Here is a 26,481-nt window from a genome sequence, read left to right on the forward strand (position 1 = left end):
GTAAATGTGACAAATATCACCTGATCACCCCTCTGCACTTATGAGTACATAGCTAGGGTTAGCATTATTTCTCTGTGAAGTTCTGAATAGATCTCAGTTAAATGGCCTTTTGGAGGTGGGCTTTTCTGCTTTGCATGAGACAGTGGGTTTACAAACCCCTTGTGGTCAACCACTTTGAGCCAGTTTCGTTCTGAGAATGATTTAGTTCATGAGAAAGGTGTTTGAAATGGTGTTTGAGCTTTGTCTTTGCATGCTCAAGAACGTTTGTCTCATTTACTTCTAGAAAGCTACTTTCAGATGTTGCCTTATTCATCCGGGGTCACCATAGCAGGCAACTCTGCATGATTGATTTTGTGCACTGGATGCAACCCCAAAGGGATTTATGTCTCCTCCTGCAAATGAATCTGGGAACTTTTGCTTGTTAGGTAAATATGTAAACAACTACACTATTAAACTTTTATTGAAGTATGAATGTTCATCCATCTGCAGATTATCACAATTCACAAGCTGTTGTCTTTTTCCAGTGAGGCTGTATTTTTAAAGCACTTTTGCAGTCATGACTGAAATATTTTTACCTAAAACTGAATGATAATGAAAACAAAACCTGTTTATGTGCAAAGTTTTCTTAACATGACTGGTAATGGTGCAAAACACGTGTTATATTTGTGTGCGCTATATAAAAGTATCATTCATTCAAAATCAGTGCCGTCAACTCCTGCTGACAATCATGTTTGAAAGATGTTTTTATTTTCAAATGATATGACCATCATTTTCTATTCGTGTGAATTTGTCCAAAAAAGATGAAACCCACGAACTACCAAGTGCTGCCCGTTAGCCTTGGTCAATTCTATATACAAAGCTATATACACAAATACTTCAGATCCAGATGACGTCAGTTTTTTGAAAAGCGACGTTGCCGATCCTTTGGACTGGCAAACAAATGAAAAATAAAAGTTTTAACTTTAATTGATCTCACAATTCAGTTCACATTATGACAACTTTTTTTTTCTTAATTATGTAATAATTACCACTATAAAAAAAAAGCTGTGTATTAAAACAAACCATACTGATGTCGTCAAAAGTACAAACAAGATTTGCCAAAAAACAAAACAAACAAACAAAAAAAACCACAAGGCCTGGAGTCTTTTAAGGATAAAATATTATGTACAATAAAAAGCACGCACCAAGCCTACCATCCAAGTTTCAAAGGGTTTGTTCCTGAACAGGCAGATACAGATAGGCTTCCTTGCAATTGGGAGTTGATTTTATTTGTCCTAATTGTGAGCTGCGCTCTACTGACAGGTTCCTAAGGGGTCAGATGAAGGACAAAGTTAAGATGTGAAAAAAAAATTCACAAGTTAAACTGGGTCATTGTGTTATGACCTTTCAGTGACGTGAGTAGGCGGCCACTGAAGCTTCAGTCTCGTGTCGCTATAATAAATAGCTGCGCGTCAGACAGCAGAGACGGCCTGGCTATTATAATCAGTGGACTCCATTTTGAGGATGTAAGGGATGATGCTGTCAATCTGCACGTTGCCAATGAGCCCAGCGAAAAACAGCTCCTCGGTGACAGCTGCACTTATCAGCCTGAGGGCAGGGAGACGCAGCAACAGCTTGGATAACCTGGGATTGATGAGAAACAGACATCAAATTCAACATGTAACAAGTAAATCTACGAGAACAGCACACGCACACACACACACACACAACTCTGTCCTGCTTTTTAAGAGTTAAAAAAACTTATGGTGCGTTTCCAGCATTGCCGGCGTTATGCAGCACAGATGTGAAGCCTACAAACCTGTAAGAGTCTTCTGGATATGTTCTGGTTACATAGTCCTGCAGCTCCATGTAGGCTTTTTCCTGGAATCTCTCTATCTGTGGGATATTATCTATGCCCGGATGATCTGGTACAAAAAATAATGTATATGCACAGTCAGACTTGAGTACACCAAGGAATCTGCTTTAGTGCAAATCGGGGGGGGGGGATTGTCTACGCACCAGGGCTGAAGAGTACAATAGCTTTGAGGTAGGCATATTCATACGAGTCGGGGGAAAGCTTGGACACGCTGTTACAGAACTCCTGCATCCTCCAAATGTGCTCCATCACTATTTTCACTCTCTCTGGGGACAGCTTCTCTGTGAGACCAAGAAAAATAAATAAATAAAGGGCACAATGTAACAGACATGCCACAAAAGTGAATAAGACAAGATAGGGGTAGGAATTGATAAGCATTTGCTTCCTTGTCCTCCTTTTCAAACGGGAAACTGTCAATCTTTTGTTTTTTCTTTGTGAATAGAATGACTTTTAATAATTTTGTGTTTATTTGTTTTTTATATGCATTAGCACTTGTTGATTCCATTTTCCAAATAAAGATTTGGTTGATTCATTGAACATCTTGTGTTATTGTCCCCTGAGTCTGTCTAGCTTAACTTTCCTCTTTCTCAAACTGTACACAAGTATTAAACCTCTCAGGAAGACAGCAGCAGAGCTCTCCTACCTTCCTGTAAGCTGGTCTGGAGATGGTTGATAATAGCACTTAAGATGGTGCCGACATTCATTACATTTGAACACTGTGCCAGACCCAGGGCAAAAAGTTCATTCCAGCAGGCTTTCATCAGGTTAATGTCATTGTCTTGCCCGCTGTAAAACAAAATGCACATGGTTAATGTACTACAAAGGACAGTGCGTGCACATGTGACGGCGCACTTCAAAGACACGTGATTTAACAGACATTATCCACAAAGAATACTCTTGCAACAACAGGCTTACCCGAGGGTTTGAAAGGCAGGTATGGAGCGTGCCCAGTGCATAGAGAGAAAAAGTAGCCGTGAAGCCGATTCACAGATGTAGTTGACATTGAGGTACTCTGGCACAGGCAAAGGCATCATAAGCTGCAGGAATGGGGAAAGAAAACAAAAATATGCTAACAATGCAGCTCTGTTTAACACAATCAGGTGTTTTTATCAAAGGGGAGAGTCACAATCAGTGGCTATCCTTTTACCTTGAAAGGGATATGGCTGTCAGAAAGTAGAGGTCCTTCCAGCTCCACCACAGGGCCCGACTGGTCCCCTGATATCAGCTGCATTGTAGCCTCCAAGGACTCTCCTGCTGAGCCATCACCAGGGTGCAGGACTTTGGCCAGGGTGTCAAAAGCTCTAATGATACACAACATATATATTTATTATATTTTAAAAAATGCTTGCACTGAAAGATAAGTTGTATATCACAGGAGATTCATCACAAAGCAATACAGTACCACTGTCACAGATGCAAAATGCTATACTTTTGATCAGCAGAGTGCCAGTCTAATTAAAGCCTTAAGATCGAATTAGAAACCACATGGCCCTGCAGGAAATTCAATTAAAGCTTTATGACAAACAGAAAATAGAAACCAGAGAGTTTCGTGAGTTTCATTCTGGTGCTTCTTTAGGCCTCGGTATCAGCATCAAAGCATCTTGATTTCTTACGACAGCTCTCACCTCGAGATATCACTTGCAGTTTGTTCATCTCCCTGGATATCGGTCATTGAGCTGTCACCGTTGCTAAGTGTTTCAGCTCCCATCAGATCATTTCCGCTGTCACTCTCTTCTCTGCTCTTGTTGAGGTGGGCAAGGGATGTTACTACATTTGCCAGTGTTCCAAGGTCACCCTGGCATGGGTCCTCCTGCTGAGGAGGGGACAGTCATTATCGAACATTCTGATCACTGAACTGCTTCCAGAAACAACAGGGACAAAACTGGTTCACAGTAAACTTATTAGGACACGTCTTCATCAGTGAACGTGCAATGAGTTTTGTTTGTTTGTTTAATCCTAAGCACTCTAAAGTTCTCTGCTTGTATATAAGGTAGAAAACATATAAGCATAATACAGTTTTACTGCATCCGTGTTACCTTTTCAGGTGAAGCGGGAATCAAGATGGTGTTTTCCAGCTTGGAGAAGGGTTGCTGGATGTTGAGCAACATGCTTGACTCAAGCAAACTTGTAGATCTGAAGTTAAGAGATTTGACATCACATATTGCATTATACTTTACAAGGCCGTGTAGCAAAATAATCATTTCCAGGCAGAAATATTAATCGAGCTTCTAATTGTATATAACGTTACATAAAAGACTTCCAATGTAAGTTCAATATAACTAAGCAAAGGCACTGGAAATGTAGAAAAATAACATGTACAGCACATTTTATTTATTATGTTTTCTTACACTGTGGACAGTTAAGGGGAAGCAGAATTCAACAAAACTAATAATAACAACAACTGTCTTATCAGTATATTAGAGTTTAAGTAAGATTTACCGAGCAGTTTCCTTGTCGGATGCAAAAGTAGGTGTAGCAGCCAGAGGGCTACACAAGTTCTTGCGGATGTAGATCTTTTCAGTGGAGGCTGCACAGTTGACGGATTTTTCTCTCGCAGTGACTTCAACAGGCTTCCTCTCACACTGAACAGCTAAGAGACCAAAGTCATAGTCACGTCAGTCTTTAATCATGCAGGTTCTTAATAACTTAATATAGTATTACAGTTTCTTACAGTCCTGCTTCATGCCCAGAGCTATACAGCGCTGCAGTCGACAGTACTGGCAGCGATTTCGGTGTAGCTTGTTAATAGCACATTCTCCGGAGCCCCTGCATGTGTACACCAGATTCTTCCTTATGCTGCGTTTGAAGAAGCCTTTACAGCCTTCACAGCTAACGGCTCCATAATGACGTCCTGAAAGATGAAAGGAAAATGTAATCAGGTGTGCTTATGTGTCATTTCAATACCAACATTATAAAAAAAATATCTCTTTCTCTCTATACACACACACATATATATATATATACCTAATGCATACCTGAGGCCTTATCCCCACAGACAACGCAGTACTCCACAACAGGCTTCACAATAGACTGGTCTGAGCTTTCAGTCACAAACTGCCAAACAACCCCAGAAATTGAATAATTTAATACAGCAAACACTGCAAGCAGGCTGACTAAACATATCCATGCCCCAGTCATTAGACTTTTCAGCTTGTTTATCAAAACTGGAAGGAGTCAATAACATCTTCAGGCAATACCTGAATCTGCTGCCCAGTGAGTTCAGGGGAGGCAAACAGCAGCTGGTTAACCCCAGAACCATCTGGAGTAGTGAGGATGACCTTGTTGGGTGAGCCTTCCTGCTTGGCCAGAATTACTTTCCCCCCAGAAGAATAATCAGCATTTGCTAGGATAAACTGCTGCTTTCCAGGGGAAGATGGCTCAAGTGCTGTGACGATCTGGATCTTCTGTCCAGTCTGCTGATCAGTTACAATCTGTTAAAAATATATATATATATATCAAAACATGAGCAGGTGTTTACTGCATGTGCTGAAATGATAAGTGGAAATGACACATTTTACAAGCAAATTGCGCATCTTTATTTATTCACACAAATTCAGTCTCTAGGGGAGAACGGGCCATATCGTCACCTGGATTCTGTGTCCTAACGCCATGTTGTTGTCTGCAGACACAAGCTGAATCCTTTGAGCCTGTCCATCCATTCTGATATTGCACACACCTTCCTCCACCACCGTTCACATCAGTGCCCCATGAAACAGGCACACCTGTACAATTAAACATCTGTATTACTCTGATGGGATCAGAGAATATCCTTTAAAAACAAAACAATTACTTCACAATGTTCTTACAGTAAACAATTACCTGAATCACTTATCAGCACTTCTGATTTATCATCCTTTCCCCCACGATAAAAATATTTTTTTCTAATGCTGAGGCTTTTTCTAAAAATATGCATGACTGGTTGTTTTGCACAAAAATTCAACAGAAAAGCAAAGTCAGCAGTGGCTTCACAGTAAATTGCCAAATAGTTCTTAAAACAAACTGCCAGTCATTTCATTTTTCAACACACTGATTGACTGGCTAAATAAAGTCAGTCTCAGCTGATATACAGAAATGCTTTCCTATCTAAAAATAAACATTAAAGTCAACCTCAATAATATTCTATAGGTTGAGATCTAGCAAATGCATTTTTAAGACCATTTTTAGCAGATACCAGGGATTTCCCAAGAATATAGAACTGTGATATATATATTTTTTTAAAAAAGTAACACATTTTTCAAAGTAGTTTTCTTTACTCAATTGTAAAATATGTTTCTGTTCATCAAATGGCATCAAATAACAAGAAAAGGCACAGACTTGTCTTAAGTAAGCAGAAATTTGCCGACCAAAGAGGGTTTGGCCTTCTATTACAGTGAGAACTTCTATTACAGTGAGAACTTGATGAAAGTATTTTTTCAACAATTTTTTTTTGATAATTGGGGTTTGATTTTAATATGGCCAAAAAAATGCATAGTCCTCTGTTAATTAAGGCCACATTGCCCTTTGACTTAACTATATCCAGTTCAGTCGACACCACCACAGGTCAGTTTGAGTCAGGAAAATCCTTCAGTTCACAGTTCACACTTGTTGAAACGCAGTTTAGCTTCTAAGTGTTTTACAATGAACAGTCCAAATAATGCAGGAAGAGGTCACCCTGGAGTTACATTTCCTCTGTTATCATTGAGCCAACAACAACAACAATAATAATTATAACATTAACAATAATAATATTAATGATAATCTCATATTTCTGGACAATAGCCATAGTCTATAAATAGGAGGAACAAACACAATCAAAGTTAACCTAATTAATTAACTGATAACATGTTAATAGAAATAGTAATGTAAAATAGCAGAAGACTCATCTTTTAATCACAAAAATATTTCTTAGGTTCTACCAAAGATCTAATTAGTGTTTTTTAATAATCTGTTGTCTGCAAAGGGAGCTGGGACAACGTGATACATTTCAACTAAGAGCAAATAAGTCTGGCAGAACTTATACTTACATAACCAATAATTATTCATACTCCAGTTTTCTCCAGTAGCTGTCCTTTTAGTTACAGCCCGACTTCTGTTTATATTTTTAAATTATGTCAAAAGCTAATAAGTCATGCATTGCTTGAAATAACTTTTACTAAACCAATATAAAAATATAGGTATTTAATCTGTTATGTTCAGTGTCAGTAACTACACGTTAATTTGTGGCCTGTGCTAACCAATCAAGCCGGTGCTAGCTCGAAAATGCACTATTGGTGGCCTTGCGATAAAAGACAGCTTAATGTCGCGGTAAAGTAACAATAAATGAGCGGCAAAGACACTGTATGAAAACACACATGCTCCTGACAGCCAACTATTTAAAATCGATACGGAAGATAAAGGTATTTCTTTTCCTGTGGGTGAAAGGTCAACATTGAAGGGTTAAAGCATGCTAGGGTTCAAGGCCCATGATGCCGAATCGTACAGTGAACAGTTGCGCTCCGTTTTTCATAACTGACCAAAAATCGCAATAATTCTGGCACCGGACTTCCACGCGAGTCGGCATTTGAGAACAGCTCACGATTTAACACTTTTAAATTGCTGCTGTTATACTCACACTTACGGAAAGGATGCTGTTGCTTGCTTTACGCAGTGTGGTTTGCGACGCTAGCACAGCAGCTAACATTAGATAGCCGTAGCACGGTTAGCTAAAGCGGCTAACATAGCTAGATAGCATATATGTTGACGATATTACTGACGTTATGCGTTAACCTATGATGTTAGCTCTATAACTGTCTGTAGAGTCTCACAAACATAGCAGCATCTTTACATACTTGCCGATCTTATGTCTTATGCTCCCAGCTCCACACGACAGTGCTAGCGAGCTAAATTAGCTTTTTGCTAGTTGGTAGCTAATGGCAGCTTCCCTACTGTAGACCTACTGAACACTCCCTCCCTTCCTGTGTTACTGACCGCTCACGGATCCTTCTTTAACCTCTCCTGTCCGCATAACTAATAAAGTCTTACCTTTCGACGAGCTGTTGGGTCAGATATGTTGCTGCCTTAAATAAATTAATATTTTTAAGTGTTTGCTGCAGGTAGTGGGAGGGTCAGAGTTCGTGACCTTTTTTTTTTATCAATAAATAAGACCCGCACATGCGCATTTGGGCAACATCATTCATATCGTGTACACTAAAACCTACAGCAATTGTCATGTTTAGACGTCACATTCCTAGTAAACCGTTCATAATGTAGTCTTCCTTTCATTATACTCTCTCATGACAAAAATATTTCTTTTGATTAATTTTTTTCTCAATGACAATATACTTTAAATTGTTAAATCTTTTTTTTTTGGTTATTTTTGTCACATAGTTTTAGGTTTAAGTTTAATTCTGAAATTATTTTTAAAACAGCTTCTGTCACACCAGCTATTATTCCATTGCCTACAATGTCCTAGACCATTTTCTCACAATCCCTGCACTTGAATGATTTAGCAAGAGTACACACAACTGGGCTTAAATTTGTGACATATTACATTAGTGAGGATTAGAGATTGCACAACATTTTTCTTATCTGTTGGGTTACGAGGTCTTCACAGCAAACTGATAAATTTACATCGAAGATTACGATAAATTCAACAAACTGTTATGAAGACATTGTACGCCTTTTGAAATTTCATAATCAAATGTTGAAAATATTGCACCTTTATACTGAAAAGGGACACCGTGACAGAAAACGAACTGCCCTCTTTTAAGTGCAAATAAATTCATTTTACATAACCAGCTTTTCGATACATAAAGTGCAGATAAAAAGAACACTTTGTGATCTTTTTATCTAGAAAGGTGCTATATAAATAAAATATTAAATTGTCTCATTACATGTCTTTTCCAGTATATTCTTGACTGGTTACTGGTTCTATATTATTATAATTGAGAGTGAATAAAGTGACATAAATAAATAATATTTAGTTCCATATAACAGTAGCATAAAAATAAGTGATGCCATTTGCTCTGCTGTCATTACTTGAAGAATTATAATTGTAAAGATAAATGAATAATCCTAAAACTATGCTTTGGTAACTTATGTAATGGATGGTCTTACAATGCTGTGCATGTCATGAGCTGCCCCTATTTTGCTAGCAAAGTAGGAAATAGGTGCAATAACTTATTGACACATGTAAACATAATTACAAATAGAGTCTATAAGGCAGAAACAGAGTGTGTACAATTTTAATGACACTAAAAGTCAGTATGACTTTCAGTATCATGTGTTTCTCCAACACAGCCTGAACTCCTGTAGTTAAACTTTCTTGTAATTTCTTAAAGAAATTTTCAGGAACGGTTCTCGAGGATTCTTGAATGACATTATTTTTAAAAAAGGATGAACCCACACTGCTTCAATAGTGTTGATCTCTGGGCTCTGGGGAGACCAATCCATGACTGACACTATTGTGTGCTTTGATGTTTCATGGCACATCAAAATCTGCCAGTGCTTCTTTGTATTCATTCCATCAGTTTAGATAAAACTGACTGAATTCCAAATCCAAACCATGTTTACAGGTGACTGAAGACACTCACTGTTGTATCTCTTTCCAGGCCTCTTCTGGACACATTAACAAAATCTGGGGTCATCACCTCATAAGACTGATTTTAAGTCCAGTTCTTGTGTACTTTGGCATATCTCATCCTTTTCTTGTTTCTATCCCTTAAGAATGGCGTTTTGCCTGCCACCCTTCCACTGAGACCATTTCTGATGCGGCTTCAATGAAAAGTAGATGAATCAGTTGAAGGACCACATGCATCTCTCAGGTGCTGTGTCAGGTCTTTGCTTGATTTTTTCCTATTTCTTAAGGACATAACTTTCAGATACTGTCCATCTGATGTTGAAGCGCCTTGGGGCGACTGTTGTTGTGATTTGGCGCTATATAAATAAAATTGAATTGAATGTTGCTAGTAGCTCTTTGAGAATCGCTTTGTTGGTGCAAAACTACTATTTTTATGCCTGCCAAACGGTGTTAAATTACATCTTTTTGCAACAGGCTGCTAGTAACACAGCGTGTAAAGATAAAATTTAGGTACAAGGACTGGACTGAAAATGAATGAAAAAGCAGACATGTCCAAAGAAGACACTTTTAAAGACCTTCTGAAAGCCTGAAGAGCTATGGCTCAAGAACAATTCTGGTAATGAAATGAGGGGTGACTCAAGATATCTGCAAAAGATTGTATAAACCTTTAAGATCCATCATGAGGACTTATATAATATAATTCACTAAACTGTACAGTCAATTTGCGGCATTTACAGCCAAATCACTTTTACTTTAAAGTATAGCGTTAACGTTGGAAAAGAATAACTTCAGCAAACATACATACAACAACAATAAACACATGAAAATAAAAATTTATTACAATGACAGAATTTGAGCAGTAAAAATTTATTTCTTGTCAGTCTAATTACAATCACTTCTATTTACATAGATATATATTTAGGGTATAATCATATGAAGCCATTTGATTGACTTAAGTGCAGAACCCATTATGGGACAGTTTGAACAGTGAATTCTCCACCAATACATCACTGAGACTTTAGATTGCAGACTCCAGTCTAAGAATATAAAGTAAACATTTCTTACCCAAGCAGGAAGTGAACATTGCTTTAACATTGCTCTGAACGTGCTCTATGGTAACTTATGAAGTGTGAAAAAAAGCATTCCCAAACCACAAGAAATACCCACATAATTTATTTAGGAATCTGCTGGATAGACGTGTGTTCACATGTTATGACAGCAGCCATGTCCATAGTAACTAATGGATAATTCTCTTTTTCACCAAATTTGTGCTATGGCAATCCAAGCACGACATTAGACAATTGCATTAAAACCATAACCCAAAATTAAAGTCTAAAAATGGATTTCTGACATTGAAGCCTAAACTTTTTAAATGCATGTGGAAAAGATTCATGTGACTGTGCAAAAATAAAAATGGGTAAATCCCATCTCCACAAGAGAGCTCTAAAAACAATGTAAAAAGTAGTTACAGTAATTACAATAAAATCAATAAAAACAAAACGCACAAAACTGGGGACTCCAGATGCTGTTTACAGATTTCTGGGAGCACTGAGGTAAAACATTTTCAGCCGAGGCAAGCACAGCCAGCAGCTTCACACAACAGATATTAAAGCACAGCAGCCTCTTTAAAAGACGTGATCCATCTGTTAAAAAAAGAAAAAAGAAATATTAATATTATTTCAATATGTTAATATTATTAATATTGTCACTATATGCAATAATAAATAGCATATCTCTCTACAGTACTTTTGGGTAGTTTCTGGGCTGTCAGCTTTAAAAATGTAGTAAACTTTGTTTTTGTGGTAGAGTTTGAACTGCGACGTCTGTGAGGAATCAGCTTTTACAACAAATCCCAGCAGGGGCAGACTCTCCAAAGCTGCCACGTCCTGCATGAAGAAATGAAAAACAAACGTTGCATTAATTCTCTTTGTTCCAACTGCCACATTGAGCTTTTATTAATACAAGTAGAAGACTTTACCTCACTTGCTGCGTATTTGTACAGGACCTTGTCTTTAATGACGAACCATAACCTCTTCCCATGCTTTTTAGCCACCTTGGATGCCTGCAGGTACCCACTCATAGAGGAGTCGTCTGTGTTGGCCGTCACCTTTACAAAGTAAAAGCAATCTGATGAGTTTTCTGAACATTATATGAACCCAAGTTGGGACACTGTAAAATGTAAATATAAACAGAATGCAAATCTTCTAAATCCAAATTTTTATAACAAGAATTGAAAACATTAAATGTTTAGAAATTTTACTGTTTAATTAAAAATATTAACTCATTTTAAATTTGATGGCAGCAAAACTTCTCAAAAAGTTGGAACAGGGGGAAATAAAGGCTGGAAAGGACTTTCTACAACTAATTAACCTGGATACATAAAGTCTTCAAAAGATTCAGAGATTCTGGAGAAATATATCATGCAAAGAAGAAGCCATATGTGAACATGATCTAGAATCACTGCTATCTTCTCTGGACCAAAACTCACTTAAAATGGACTATGGTAGGGGTGTCCAACTCCAGGCCTCGAGTGCCGGTGTCCTGCAGGTTTTAGGTGCGTCTTTGATCCAACACAGCTGATTCAAATGGCTAAATGACCTCCTCAGCATGTCTTGAAGTTCTCCAGAGGCCTGGGAATGAACTAATCATTTGACTCAGGTGTGCTGACCCAGGGTGAGATCTAAAACCTGCAGGACACCAGCCCTTGAGGCCTTGAGTTGGGCACCCCTGCAATAAGGGGTCTTCTGGTCCTCTGGTGGTGTCCACGGAACAGTTTTCCGCTTTCCCTTAGTCCAGGGGTAGGCAACTCCAGGCCTCGAGTGCCGGTGTCCTGCAGGTTTTATGAACTTGTTGAGGAGGTAATTTTAAATCAGCCGAGTTGGATCATGAACACATCTAAAACCTGCAGGACACCAGCCCTCGAGGTCTGGAGTTGGACACCCCTGCCTTATCAGCATTCAGTACAAAAGCCTGGATCTCTGATGGTACGGGGGTCGCACAAGAGCTTATGGAATTTGCAACATGCATATCTGAAAAGCCATTATTAGTGCTGAGAGGTATTAAAAGCAATATATGGTCCCATGCAGATGACATCTTTTTCAGTGAAGACCTTGTATACTTCAGCAAGAAAATGCTAAACTGCATACATCAACAGTCCGGATCTTTAACCTACTGAAAACATTTCAAGCACCATAAAACAATAAATACGTTAAAGAAGACCCAGGACTGTTCAGCAGTTAGAATCCTATATCAGACAAAAATGGGACAACATTCCTCTCTTGAAAGTCCAGCAGTCCAAAATTTTAAACATCTGGGAATTTTTTTTTCTATTGTTCGATTGTGAATAATAAATAAACTACTTCAGTAATGAGGTTGTAATGGAAAGTGTATACAGATGAGGGCGACATATGAACTACCTCTTTGAGGGTTGCGGGTATCAACTTCTGCTTTTTGTGGAAAGTAAACGCAGTTCTTTTTCCAAGTTGATGGGTCTGTTCGCCTTTCTGCTCCAAAAGAACTTGGAAACACTGGTCACACACTCGAGTAAACTTGTTCTTTTTATATTCGAGAGGGAATTCATTGGAGGAGCAAGATTGGCACACAACCTGTGGAAGAATAAAGCACAAGTTTTACTTTTTTTTGCCTTTCCATCTCTCCCTCATTCTGGACAGTAAGCATGTTGTACAACTGATGCCCCACCTTTCCGCACGCACGGCAATGATGTCTCCTCCATGTTTGAGTGAACTTGGAGGTGCAGACCATACACATGGAGGCCCGCTTGTCAGGGATCCATATGGGGGCTTTGGATCCCAAAGGAGCACCATCGCCAACATCAGTGCCATCCAGCTGAATATGAGTGGTACAAAAAAAATGAAGGCACACAGGAGTTTCAGTGGCTGCTCATACAATGTTAAATGTTGCTTACATATTGCAACAGCTGGAGATGTACTTTTTTAAGTGATCTTACCACATCTTGAGGCTTGCCAGGGGTAAAGCTGCTCGTCTTCTTGGTGTGTTCACTTATCGCTGTGGAAATCGCTTCAAGCCATTCGTCCTGTTCCTTGGCCGAGCTACAGAAAGAGAAAACAGAGCGTTTGTAAAAAAACAAAAACAAAATAGATTCAAGCAAAAAAAAAGAAGAAAAAAAAAAAAGAACATACACTAATGAAATAAAATGTAATAACAACAACAAAACACCATCTTAAATTACAAAGGCCTCTTTCATTTCTGATCATTACCTCGCGGAGAGAATGAAAGAGCGCTCCACGCTCACGATGTTCAACTCGTTCTGATAGGCCTCTTGACTCGGTTTGCTAACCTGTAATTATTTTCACTGTGAGCCGTGATGCCAGGATAAAAATGATCTCGCGATGTGAGAAAATGTGAAATTTGACAAACAGAATAAGAACGAGTTCTCACCTTCATTCCTCTGAGGGGCAGCGTGTTTTTGAACATGTACTGGCCTGACTGAATGGGTTTGGTGCACAGCAACATGTCGTTAAACTAAATGGAAAATGACATGAAACATTTTCATTCTGTCATGACCATCGAGTCTCAAATACACCAGTAATAAGATTAATGAGATCATAAAAATGTGGGAAAAATATCAAACAAATGTGGAAAGACATCTGAGCACCATGGAAGCTAAATCTATTAATCAATCCAAGTTCCTTATATCAGCTCAACAGAATGTATGACCACATGTTTTACCAAAAAGGGAACCATGAGTGGAGGACAATGACAGAAACACTGCTGTTCGATTGTGATTTGGTTATGAAAGCATAAAAGGAAATATCGACTATACCAGGAAGAACATTCTGGGCTGCATGACTTTCCTGGACAGTTTCATCAAGATCCCCTCTTTAAGGTATATCTGGGGGAAAAAAAAAAAAAAAAAAAAGGGGGGGGGGGGGGGGGAGGGAGAGAGAAATCACAAAAGTGTAAATTAGCAAAAATTAGCCTTTTCTTTATCCAGAACTTGTTCTTGCAACTTGTGAAGAAAAGTACTTTGCAGAGCTTGAAGTTCATTATTTTCTCCAATTGATGGCCTAGAGAAGGTCAATATTAGCAGCCCGCCTTAATAATCACGTGGCAGCATGGTGGCTCAGTGGTTAGCAAGAACATCCTGGTCTCAGGCACACTCCTGTGTGCTGTTTTCATGGTCTCCCAGTGCTTGTGTGGGAGCTTCAGTTTCGGCCATCAATAAATAACATGCTACGTTAACGCTGCCTACGTCAGCCCAGGAAACACTTGCTAAACATATTGTTAATCTCAACTGAGAAAACATTGCGTTCCCACTTTCTAACCAAGTGGAACAACTCAGTTAAATATGCCCAAGCATAGTCAAATAAACCAGACTCTGGTGGTTACACCTGCTTGAGTACAGTATGTATCGCCTAACGGGAAACCAGTTTAGCTGCTTCAGTTTTTCCCAGGGTCCTTCATGCTGGAAAAGCGTGATGGCTCACTGGGACATTAGAATCAGAGAGACATCATCCGTGTTAGCACAACCTTTGCTTTTCCTACATTGACATTGCCTGTGCCTGTGTACTAATTCTTACAAAAGCTTTATGACCTCACCCGACCAGGCTGGACAATCTCATGGTTGCCAATCAGAAGGCACTGGACACGGATCAAACTCTGGAAGATATCCTGAGAAAAAAAACGAGTGGAATGTGTAAGTAACGTGTATTAGGGATTTACCATGTGATTGCTTATCATGAAATTTCTACTTTGCTCTCACCCCTTGTTTCATGAAGTCATTTGCATGACTGGCCACCTCTTTCACTATAGCAAGGGCAGCTGAATGGACACAAATTTGTAATTGTCACACACATGACAAGAAATATTTCCATTCCACTAACACCATCAAGAATATTTACGGATCTGCAGATTTAAAGAAATTAATAAAAAAATAAAGGTTATGTCGTTACCTTCTGTGTCTTTGTAGTCGTCTGCATCTTCAGGCAGGTTTTTTAGATAATCTAAAACAAAATAAAAAAAACATTTAAGTTTTGCTATCAACAGTGTAACCACAACAAGCGATCAATAAGTACGCAAATGGGTGTTAAGGGCTCAGTCTCTATAGCCAATTCCTGGAATGATTTAGAACTTAAATCCTGGATGAAAAGGTCTTCAGGTGTTTACGTAACGTAGCTATACAAGAGTGACGTGGGAAACATTCATCGTATGTTGGCACTGACCGATTAACCAGACTCGTGAATCCACAAGCTCACTCTTGTTGAAGCTTATGTTACGTCACCAAATCTGATTCGGACTGCACTTCAAAAGCCTTATTATACAAGGAGTCAAGAAGGAGCACAAAAGATTTTCGTAATAAGCACCAGAGGGCAGCATGATGCCTGAGATGAGACATCAAAGGCTGCGCCAACGTGTACAGTTTAGGAGTCCAAAACTACAACAGTGAGCTGAGTTTGTACTTAAGTTAAACTCACCTTTAAGTAGTAAATAAGAAACATAAAGATCTATTTCAGTGACTCTTTATTTACAGGTTTACCTGTGAGTAGCAGCTGATACTGAGGAATCCTCTGTACAGGTTTTAACAGGTAATGCTTCAGAGCCAAGCTGGCGCAGCGTGGACCAGCCTTAACAAAAAAAAGAGAACAAAACCAAATCAACATTTAATGGTTTTTGTTTTGTTTTTGAAAAAGGGAGCAAAGACATTTACACACAGAACAGGTTGAGCACCTTTACCTCAAATTCCCGTACTACTGCGCCAAATGCTGGATTCTTCTTAGTCTGCTCATCCAGAAGAGCCACATTCCTGTCAAACTCACGAATGTATGTCGAGTACATCTTCAGATAGGGCCCCTGTTTCAGGAAAATGTCTGCTACCTGGGGATTCTCGTTCCTGTAAACAAAACCGAGCGAAAAGAAAAGCACTGGTCAGTTCCTCGATCCATCTAGGTGATTAGGTGGTGGTGGTGGGGGTGGGGGTGGGGGGGGGGGGGGGCATACTTTGGTCCATACTTTTGTTTTATAGTATCTATTTTTTCTCCTATAGAGTAAATGAATAATCAAAAACATGTGAAAATATATATTCTTACCCAGAGCTTGAATACTTCCTTGTGGACCATGAACAGAAAAAATTCACCAATGTTCCTCTTTACCCGACTAACCACACTTTCAACAGGCACTAACAGCACCACATAGGTATCGTGACTTGATTTAAGACCGTGGGCATTAGTATGGAGTTAAAACATAAAAACATCCCTCTTCCTCTGAAGACTATCAGTTATTACTGCATGGTTTAGCTCCCAATCTGCAACAAGAGCACATGTAAAGCTCTCAGTAAAAAAAACCTAAAAAACTTTGTTATACCATTTAGCTATTCTTTGTCTCAGTTCAGAGAGGAGGTTTTGGTTGAGTTCGTAGAGCTGTGGGAGGGAGTACAGTATCTGGTTTAGAAGACGGTCCTCAATCACAGGCTTCCCACTCTGGCGAGAGGCTTTAGACACTGCATCACGGAAGTCCTGTTGATAGACAGATAAAAGGTCAGATGGACACGGTTTAAGTGCATTCTTAAAAGACAATTAAATTCTGTTTTATTTGCATAGTGCTAAATCACAACAGCTGCCTAAAGGCACTTTATGTTGCAAAGTAAAGACCCTACAATAACACAGAGAAAACCCCCAAAATAAAATGACCCCATATGAGGAAGCACTTGGTGGCAGTTGGAAGGAAAAACTCGCTTTTAACTGGAAAACTCTGGCAGAACCAGGCTCAGGGAGAGGCGGCCATCCCCTGTGACCGGTTAGGGGTTAAGGGGGCAAGACAGGACAAAAGACACACTGTCATTCTTATAAAATAAATCAGGACCAAAGAAATAATAAATAAAGAGCAGCAAACACTTAGGGTACCATTTATGGTTCGCTTTCTGGTGGTTTATAGAGACACATGGCAAATAAAACTGCCAACAGACCATGTACCCAGCAGAGAGCTCCTGTGGTTAACGTGCGATTTCCTCCTGTGTTAAAAAAAAAAACAAAAAAAAAAAAACAGCTGACAGTGTAGGAGGCGGCTCACATGGTGAAGGATGTGGCAGGAAAAAAAATTAAAAACATATACGTTTCACAAGATAAGAAAAAAAACTACGCTGCAGACAGTCAGCAGTAACAAACGTGTGATGTTAGCCTTGTTGGTTTTGAGCAAAAGGCCAGTTTGGTTATCTTGTTTCCATTATAACACATGGGTTAGACAAACAAAGCAGCTAAATTAAAGTAGCTTTTATTGTCTGCATTTAGATCCCGAGAACGAGAGTGTCTAAGAATATGCATTACCAGATCAATCAGATAGAATACACATGCTGTGGTGAGTGCTGATGCCTGTTTGACTATCGGACAGAGCTGGGTAAAACAGAAAGCCACTTCAACATTGCTTTGAACTTCATCTGATCTGTTCTTCACAACTGTGCAATCCACAGAGACTCGAGCGCTTCCCGTGTATGCTATACAGTCATAGACGGGAGTCGTCGCTTATCACTCAAGGCTACTACGTCTTACGTACCAGCCCTGATCAAATTTCCTCACACTTGACACTACAATTCCTGAATTTATCACATCTCCTCTTCCTGAGCAGATATGATGAACTTTCAAGAAAAAGCAACTCAACAAACAAACAGAAACAGACGTGGAGATTCTCGTAGAGATAGGGAGTGCTTTACTTCACCGAGCTAAGAGTGGGTTGGCAAAGAGTTGGTTAGACTGGTTGGACGACACATAAAAAATATTGTTCTTCCCTTCTTGTCGCATAGCAAACATTGCAGGGGAAGTACAGCATAGGAATCAGATCATTTTTCTGACAGCGTGAACCGTTTGAGGTTAAAACAACGCAACTGTGTATCATTCAGAGCAAGTGTAGTGTTACAATAAGAACCTTTTATTGCCAGAAGGACGGAGAAAAGTCTATTCTGCCCTTCTATGAGGATCAAATCAAACACATATGGAGAATGTGGGCTCCGACACTAGACCAGCACCGGCTCAAATATATACCTAAAGCTCTTTTTATGGCAAACACAGTGGCTGCTTTTGTTTAAAAGGTGACATGTGGAAGTACTCACAACATGAAGCAGCTTCAGGACGTCAACAAACCTGGAAAAACAAAATACAGTTATAATGGTTACACAATCGCTGCCTTCATACAACAATACATCCTCATGTTTTGTGAGGTTTTGACATATATGTGTGTCTACCCATTACAATGAAGGCGAATGGAAATTGTTTTTTTCCAGTCTGGCGCTTACACACAGATCCTGCAAGATTCTACCATCTGTTGCGTGCAAGTGGAGCAGTGTGTCAAACATATGGCCCAGGGGCCAGAATCAGCCTGACAAAGATTCCAATCAGGCCCGCTGGAAGGCTTTGCAAAATGTGAAGGAGTTCATAGATTTTGATCATTTAACTGTACTGTCACGTTTTACAGCTTTCCCCATGGAGAAAGACCTCCCCCACTGCCATTCATACTACACCAAAGTAGTTTTTTTTTTTTTTTTTTATATATATAGCACATTTAATGACAACAGCAACGCTGACCAAAGTGCTGTACAGAAAAACAAAATAACTAGTACCAAGTAACTTTTATTATTAGCACCAAGCACCAATTACCTCTCATACTGTATTAAAAGCCAGTGAATACAAATGTATTTTTAGATGAGATTTAAATTGATTGACAGTAGGAGCCTGTCTGATGTGTTGGGGTAGATTATTCCACAGTTTAGGTGCTACGACCCCAAACGCCTCTGTGAACCAGCCTAGACCTTGGTATGGCTAAAAGCAAAAGATCATTTGTTCTAAGACATCTAGAGGGCGCATAAGGCTGCAAGAGGTCAGACAAATACCCAGGAGCCTGTCCATTCAGGGCTTTATAATCAACAATAACATTTTAAAATCAGTTCTGAAGTGAAAAGAGAGCCAGTGGAAAGAGGCAAGCACCGGGAAATACGTTCACATCTTTTAGTTTGCATCAGAAGGCGAGCTGCAGCATTCGGGACCAACTGCAGTCTTGCAAGGCAGGTCCGACTAATTCCAACATATAATATAGTTAAACAATACAAGACACACACCAGATGGTCTGGATGATGAGCTACTAGAACTTTTTCTTTAATATTTCATGTAGAAAAACTGAGACGTACTGTTGAAATTGCACTTCTTAACAATTAAATGTTTAGTTAAATGGCTTTTTCTCCAGTCTTTTCCCCCCAGTGTGTAAGTTAATGTTGCAAACACCAAGAGAAACTTTTAATCTACAAAAACCCACAAAAACCTGAGAGACAGACATCCCAAAATCTGGGCAAAATTATCCTAGACTATGTGCACACGTGGAGTTCAAGAAATGTAAACGAGGGAAAAAAAGGACACTCACACACTCTCAGAGGTCATAATTTCTTGTGCAATGTTGAATATCTTGTTTTTCTTCTTTTCACTCGCCGTCTGATGAAGACAATCAATAAAAACAGTACAGTTTGAATAAAACAGTACAGTAAATGTAGCACACGTACAAGATGCAATAATAACATGTTAATCTATTAGAAACAGCATGAGGATGATGCTATAAATGTTTTTTTTTTTTTCTTTTCTTTTCTTATTAAAGGAAGGCGTGTTCTCCCCTGCAGGACTAAGTTGCCTGCATCCTTGAAATTCCTGCAATGAGCAAACCCTGTCAGGATCTAACAGCATCTGCTCCTCACCGTTTTCTCTTCTGGCTGCTCAGGGTCACCTTTACTTGAGTCAGAGCTGCTGTCATTCTCGCCTTCGTCTTCTGAGGTGGTCTGGATAAAGTCATCATCAAACGGCACCTCAAGAACAACGTCTTTTTCAAAGGAGCTTCTGTAAAAAAATTTTTTAAAAAAAAGTCAGAAACACGTGTTAGTCAAAGAGCAAAACAGGGACCGACAAACACAAACAGGGCAGGTAGTCTTGACACAGAACTACCTGAAGGCATTCATTCTGCATTTGAAAGGCGCTGACAGACCTTTAAAATACACATGGCACACGAGCGAGAGGAAGGGAATTTCAGAAGAATGAGCAAGATTTCTGATATTAAAAAAAAAAAAAACTCCTCAGCATTTAATCCCAAGAATTTCTTATACGGGAGCATTTATTATTAAAAGTCATAGAAATGCACACAGGAAAGGGAGGACTTGACACCTTTAAATGTTCAATCTAATTATCAATACAATCACAAGCCTACTCCTACTGCATCTTTTTACATCTGCTCACAGAACTCAGAAATAAGGCATCGTCATTGTCAGCAGTTTTAACAGGACTTCACATGAACAGCTAACAGGAAATTGTGCCAAAGATGCGCCGCATGTCTAAAATGCCACAATTCCCCGAGGATTCTCAGAAGGCACCTCCCTGAACAAAACTTTCAAAGAAAGAAACCAGACAAAGCTAAGGGTCTGTGCCCCCTTTACAACAGCTGTAGTACTTCGCAGTGAGCCGTCTCTGCTATGAGCCAACGTGTTTCTAACATGTGAGTGTTTGAACCAAAGCGCTGCGACATGCTAAGCTGTTGGAGGCAGCGTGTACAGTTACACAAACTGTAATCCTGTTATCCAGCTGACTTCTGCAAAACTGCTCATTCAAAACCAGATATGTGAAATTCTTTGCCTACTAACAGGATTACTACAAAGATTACTTCAGGGAATATACACACAGGAAAAAATAATAAACTAAAAACTGGAGCCAATGAAGACGCAAATTCAAACATTTTTTAAAAAAAAAACAGAAAAGAAAAAAAAAGGGTCAGTTCAACAAAGGTGCAAAAAAGTAAAAACGTTTCTATTTAGCACTGATCTGCTTCTTATGATGAATGTATGTAGATCTGCAGAAACGGCGCAATATCTAACAGTGCAAACACAAATCTGTACATAAACGGATTTAATGCACAAATCTGTGACATTTTCTCAGCTGAATTTGTTCATAATCTGCAAAGAAAGTTAGAACATGTTCAGGAACAAATAATAAAGGCCTGGAGGTCTTAGAAAGCACATCTTAAAACTTTACTACAACTACCACTAATAATGTTGATGATCAAAAATATTTCACCCATCCATTTTCCACTGATTCAATTTAGGATTGAAGGTGGAGGGGAGACGGCAATTGTTTGGACAAGTCGCTAAAATATTGCAAGAAAGCCATTTACAGTCACATTCACATCTATGGCCAGTTTAGAATCACTAAATAGCCTAAGATCACGTCTTTGGACTCTGGCAGGAAGGTGGAGTACCTGGAGAGGAAATGAAAACTCCACACAGAAAGAGCGGCCAGCCCGTGGATCAAACCCAGGAGCTTCTTTTTATGAGACGACAGTGCTGTCCAGCACAACACCGTGCCACGGTAACACTTTCATTAGCCATTATTTACAGTTTTCCAAAATAAAAAATAAAACACTAATAGAATTAAATTAATGACAGAGGACAAAAATTTAATTAAATGTTAAGAAAATGGGAGCAAGAGTAGACAGTGACTCAACATATAGTAGTTTAACAAACCAATACAAAGACCAAACAAAACTCGTCCTTCACACATGACACATTTGGAACAAATGTTCCAGCTACTATGATTATTTAAGTACATCTTATCCTGGTCAGGTACTTCTTATCAATGAATGATAAGATGATGGTTGGCAATATCGCGCGTATGCTGGAGGATGTTTTTTGTTTTGTTTTTCCAGTAAGTGTAGCGCTTTTTTTTTTTTTTTTAATCTTGGGCTGATAGATTGCACGCTCCTTCCTTCATTTTGTTCTGGTCTGTTCATGCAAAGTCTTTTCTATTTTTATTGTTTGACTGATTTTTAAACCATAGTTACTATCTCCAGGAAAATACTAATCATCAGCTCTATTATCTGAAATAGTTTTGAAAGGTGTTGCTGTTTTTGTGGCTGCTTCCTCTGACACTACTGTTTCCATTTTTTCACCCCTTATTTATTAGCATATTTATTTAGTACTAACTTAATGCATCACCATCATCACTTTCTTCATTACATCTTAGTGTTGATCATGGCATGCAGATTGCAGATTATTCTAAGTCACTACAAAACAAAACTGGTTCATGAATCTGATGGGAATTTTGTGAGAAGCATAAGCCCGTCGCCGCCCACACATTTGTGAACAAAGCCCAGAAACTCCTTTTGTTCCCCTAATGCATACATCACTAACGGTTTTATAAACATATATACTTTTTAGAATTAGGTAGTTATAGTTGGGATTGTAGGTTTTTGGTTTGAAAACAAACAAATCTAACTATTCAGTAAAAGGACTAGATGTTGTAGTCCCTGATAATGGACTGATAATAGATAATCATTGTAAAATGAAAAATAAAGTCTTATATTGAGTTCTGATGAAAGGTTTCCTCTTTAAGCAGCAGATCTTTAATTCTATCACCTCCACTCTATTGAACTGAGCCTTTAAGAAGAGAAACAGCTGTAGTTTTAGCATCTTCCTAACACCAGATAACCGCAGAGCTGCAAACACAAAGACACTAAGCGCTTCTTAAACCACAGAAATGTGGATTGCATTGATCTAGTATGTATTCTTCCCTTCTAGGCTAAAGATTGTCTCTGCCTGTAATAATAACAACATGTTTATACTTTAGATTTGTGTAGTTTAAGTCAGTGTGTCAAGGCTATGCAAGCACACCATACCTGTCAAACTACCCTGACAGGAATTAGAAAAACAAACAATGCGAAGGCCCTCTGCGCTCTTCCTTTTCGCCCTCTGTCATCAGAAACATATTTTGCAGATGAATGGTTGTTTAAAAGAAATTTCAGGACACAATGAAGAACATGCTGTTAAAAATAAATCAGGTTTAGAGGTAGTCGAGTACATCAGGTCTACCTGTCACAGAGTGCTGGTGTCTGTTGGTGGTCCTTCTCCAGGGACATATATGGATCCTGCTCCTCATAAATGCCCTCGTTATCATACACCGAGCTCTCCGAGGAGTCAGGGTGTAAGTATAAGCCCTGTGGGTCAGTGTAAACTGAGCTCTGCCATGGTTTAGGCTGTGAGTAGGGGTCCTGAGGATATGGCTCTGAATTTTCCACATTGGCGTAGTCTAATATCTCCTCATACACAGGGCTGTCCTCAAATGGGACAACTTCTCCTTCATTTTCTCCGTCCACATTTTGCTCGAACTCAGTAAATGGAGCGGAGAATTTACGTTCGGGATAGTTCTGCCACAGGTCTTCGTCGTTGTCAACACTTAGTTCATTATCATCGGGAGTGTAGTCTGGGAACTGGTCTTCTTTTTCAGTCTGCCTGGGTAACCTACTCTTTGATAATTTCAAGGGCTGTTTCCGGAAAGAAATTGTCTTCTGTACTTTTTTAGAGCGAATGATGTCAGCGCCGGAGAAGGACTTGGCTTTGCTCACACTGGAGCGAGAATGCCTATTAACTTCAGCTGCTGGATGGTTACCGCTTGATATGTCAGTGGAAGGCAGAGGCAGCTCCTTCTTTTTCCCGTGTCCTTCAAACTCCCTTGCTGCTCTCTCCTCAGAGGATCCCTTATTCTGATTCAGCAGCTTCTTTCTCTGGGGCTTCTTTGGAGGTACTTTACCCATCCCAGTTTTCTCCGCTGTGGCAACAGGCTGGCTGAGGGCCGGCTGGCTATGCAAAATGCCACAAGCTTCCTCCTCATCACCCTTTGCTTTCCTCTGAATCTTTTTATTATCCTTTTTAGCGGAGAAATCCATCTCATAAGTGCCACGGTCCCAATCGAGATGTTCCCCTTTCACGTCCTTTGGAATTGCCTGAGGAGCCGAGCTCAGTACTTTTTCGAGCTCAGACAGAAAAGGTTTTTTCTTGGGGGGAGCAGCTGGAGGGGGACAAGTTTTCACTGACGGAAAAGCTGGCAGTTTCTTTTCACTTTCAGGTGCACTGACAGACAGTGACGATGTGCCCTTCCTGTCTGGTGACACCGCCACATTTTTGGTGTTTATTTCTCTGCCATCTTGGCTTACAGACTCTTCCTTCCCCTTCTCCACCTTTTCCTTATGGTCCTGAACAGCTTGCCTGGGTTTCTGTGGTACAGGGATAGGACTGGGCTTCCTACGGGGAGCTGGGATTAGTTTGGGTCGTGGCACACTGAGAGCATCTTCCTCTGGTACTTGTCCAGGTACACCGTCAAGAATTCCATCATTTGCCTCATCACCCCGCGTTCTGTGAGGAGAAGTTGGCCGAAAAGCCACCTTAGGACGGGAAATATTAGTATTTAAAGTGACATTTTGGTAAATAGCATGTTCGTCTTGAACAGACTGATAGTGAGTATGGGTGGGAGAGGCATTCGTTGTTCTGAAGTATTCATTGTTTATTTTCTCTCTGCTATGATTGCGGGTGCATTGAGAATTGACGCACGTGCAGTTGTCACTGCTGCACAGACAAATAGGAACAACGTAATCCCAGTCAGGCCTTTTGCTCTCGTGCTGCAGTCCATTTTGGGAAGCAAGACGACCTACAGTCTGGGGGGTATCCGACGCAGATGTCTGACGTGGGCTCGTCCAGACAGGTTGCCTCTCTTCCACGGGAGCGTTGAATTTAGAGGGGCAGGGTTTGGGGGCTAGCGCCGGTTTCACCTTCATCTGCGTGCCAGGAGATGGTTGCGAGAGGCCACCTTTTCTGGGGATAAAAGGAGATTGCCGTGGACTTTCGTAGTAAGGCAGCTTTGGTTTAGGGGCCACAGGTGGCTTATGCATGCCTGGGAATAGAGAAATGAAATATATGAAGTTGGGACTTGAGGTAAAGTTATTTCCTCTGACTCTCAGGGAAAACCACATCTAAATGACTGTAATGTAAAACCCCACGAAAGTTACAACACTTACTGTGTTTTCTTTAACTGCTGATCCTAACCTCGGTATACATCATAAACAACCTCTCCAAGGGTTCAAATATCACATGATTTATGTTTGCCCCTCTATGTAGCAGCACATTACTCCAACTAATAGCTCGCGTCAACACGCAAAAGTGGGGGATTAGCAGGTGGGAGATGAAGAGTGGGAGAAGCAGTAAAATGCAACCCTGTTGACAAGCAGGTTTTCAAGGCGTTGTTTTCAAATATTTCCCTGTTCAACAAGACACAGTTTGAACTGCTGACTGCGAACAAAATCAATACAAAACTCGCGATAATCAAATCTAACTTCATTTAGAGCTATGCTGTTTAAATGAATACCAAGCAGGCTAAACCTAAACAGGTGAGATTTACACTGTGTAGGAATAGAAAACATGCTGAACTACAGTATAGAAGTACATCTTCTCTGAGCATTTACTATTTCCCGATTAGCCATTATAAGCTCACCGTGTTCACGTATAAACCAGAAAAGTCATCGAACGGGGAACTTACCTGAGTTCATCATCGCTCCACTCACTTCGCTTCTGTTTTTCTTTCTTTATTGTTTTCCGGTCCTTATATTAAAAATAAATAAATAAATCAGTGAAGACAAAAGTCCTTCATATCCGGATAAAGTTTCGATTCATAATGTGTCAAATGATCGACATTTTCTTTGATTTTAACCCGAGAGGCACACGTGATTCCGCCGCAAACAAGTTCTTCTCTCTGGAGGCGCACCGGCTGTTGATGTTCTGCGATATGTAGCCAGCCAATAGCCGCGAGCTTCCTTTTTGTTTCCGAGGACGATCCACTAGAGGCCCCCCAGGAGCCACAGACGGCCAGAGTCAATCTTTGCATCCAAATCTTCCACAAATTGGCATTATTATGAGTTGTCACACTGTAAAATCTCTTCTTCACACGGAAACAATAAACACTGACTTGTAGTAAGATTTAATGCTGGCTCATGACTGCTCGGGAAATGTTTCGAGGTGCCATGCACGCATATTTTTCCTCCTACATCATCTTTTCTATTATTAATGGTATGACTAAGAAGCCAAAACTATGCCAGGAAGCCAGCAGCTCCTTTGTAACACATATTTTACGCAGAGGAAGAAATACTTGAAAAATATATATATATTTCCCATCAGTTCCTTCCTTGTGTCAGCAGGTTGATTCTGCATTTAGTTTTGTTTGTTTTTTACAGGAAGTTACAAAGAAAGTCAGATGACTGACAGCTTGACTTGGTG

The 26,481-nt window shown here is 39.7% G+C and overlaps 2 protein-coding genes across 6 annotated transcripts; both read right to left on the reverse strand.

The window, feature by feature from the left end:
* Positions 1 to 725: 725 nt before the first annotated feature.
* Positions 726 to 7,970, reverse strand: nr2c1 (nuclear receptor subfamily 2, group C, member 1). 4 transcript variants are annotated; one of them, XM_035914741.2, is made up of 14 exons: positions 7,856 to 7,970; positions 5,443 to 5,577; positions 5,053 to 5,286; positions 4,831 to 4,909; positions 4,527 to 4,706; positions 4,295 to 4,445; positions 3,892 to 3,988; positions 3,481 to 3,665; positions 3,003 to 3,156; positions 2,771 to 2,892; positions 2,499 to 2,641; positions 1,999 to 2,136; positions 1,799 to 1,904; positions 726 to 1,623 (listed from the first exon to the last, which is right to left on the reverse strand). In XM_035914741.2, exons 2-14 carry the CDS (start codon positions 5,512 to 5,514, stop codon positions 1,452 to 1,454), a joined length of 1,833 nt encoding a protein of 610 aa, XP_035770634.1. In that variant the 5' UTR covers positions 5,515 to 5,577; positions 7,856 to 7,970; the 3' UTR covers positions 726 to 1,451. The 4 variants fall into 4 exon arrangements, with proteins under 4 accessions (XP_035770634.1, XP_035770625.1, XP_006782645.1 ...); XM_035914732.2 differs by having other exon boundaries at positions 3,481 to 3,668; XM_006782582.3 differs by lacking the exon at positions 7,856 to 7,970 and adding an exon at positions 7,663 to 7,835 and having other exon boundaries at positions 3,481 to 3,668.
* Positions 7,971 to 10,303: 2,333 nt separating this feature from the next.
* LOC102779406 (FYVE, RhoGEF and PH domain-containing protein 6-like) lies at positions 10,304 to 25,807 on the reverse strand. Of its 2 annotated transcripts, XM_087844380.1 has the most exons (20): positions 25,748 to 25,807; positions 23,251 to 25,105; positions 20,098 to 20,236; positions 19,773 to 19,840; positions 18,472 to 18,502; positions 16,734 to 16,885; positions 16,107 to 16,263; positions 15,910 to 15,997; positions 15,326 to 15,376; positions 15,136 to 15,194; positions 14,973 to 15,044; positions 14,197 to 14,265; positions 13,812 to 13,895; positions 13,631 to 13,710; positions 13,360 to 13,462; positions 13,092 to 13,238; positions 12,809 to 12,997; positions 11,371 to 11,499; positions 11,139 to 11,278; positions 10,304 to 11,035 (listed from the first exon to the last, which is right to left on the reverse strand). In XM_087844380.1, the coding sequence occupies exons 1-20, from the start codon at positions 25,758 to 25,760 to the stop codon at positions 10,999 to 11,001; spliced, it is 3,663 nt and encodes a 1,220-aa protein (XP_087700506.1). In that variant the 5' UTR covers positions 25,761 to 25,807; the 3' UTR covers positions 10,304 to 10,998. The 2 variants fall into 2 exon arrangements, with proteins under 2 accessions (XP_087700506.1, XP_087700505.1); XM_087844379.1 differs by lacking the exon at positions 25,748 to 25,807 and having other exon boundaries at positions 23,251 to 25,184.
* Positions 25,808 to 26,481: the final 674 nt, after the last annotated feature.

Source organism: Neolamprologus brichardi, chromosome 7 (genome assembly GCF_056152115.1).
Source record: "Neolamprologus brichardi isolate AB-2024 chromosome 7, ASM5615211v1, whole genome shotgun sequence".
NCBI lineage: Eukaryota > Metazoa > Chordata > Actinopteri > Cichliformes > Cichlidae > Neolamprologus > Neolamprologus brichardi.

Coding starts and splice junctions, on each gene's coding strand:
- nr2c1 (XM_035914732.2), bottom strand. CDS start 5,514: ATGGATGGACAGGCTCAAAGGATTCAGCTTGTGTCTGCAGACAACAAC. Junction 3,669..3,891: donor TTCCCGCTTCACCTGAAAAG/GTAACACGGATG, acceptor TCCCCTCCTCAG/CAGGAGGACCCATGCCAGGG. Junction 1,905..1,998: donor TATTGTACTCTTCAGCCCTG/GTGCGTAGACAA, acceptor TTTTTGTACCAG/ATCATCCGGGCATAGATAAT.
- LOC102779406 (XM_087844379.1), bottom strand. CDS start 25,184: ATGTGGTTTTCCCTGAGAGTCAGAGGAAATAACTTTACCTCAAGTCCC. Junction 18,503..19,772: donor ATTATGACCTCTGAGAGTGT/GTGAGTGTCCTT, acceptor TTGTTTTTCCAG/GTTTGTTGACGTCCTGAAGC. Junction 15,377..15,909: donor GTATCAGCTGCTACTCACAG/GTAAACCTGTAA, acceptor ATTTTGTTTTAG/ATTATCTAAAAAACCTGCCT.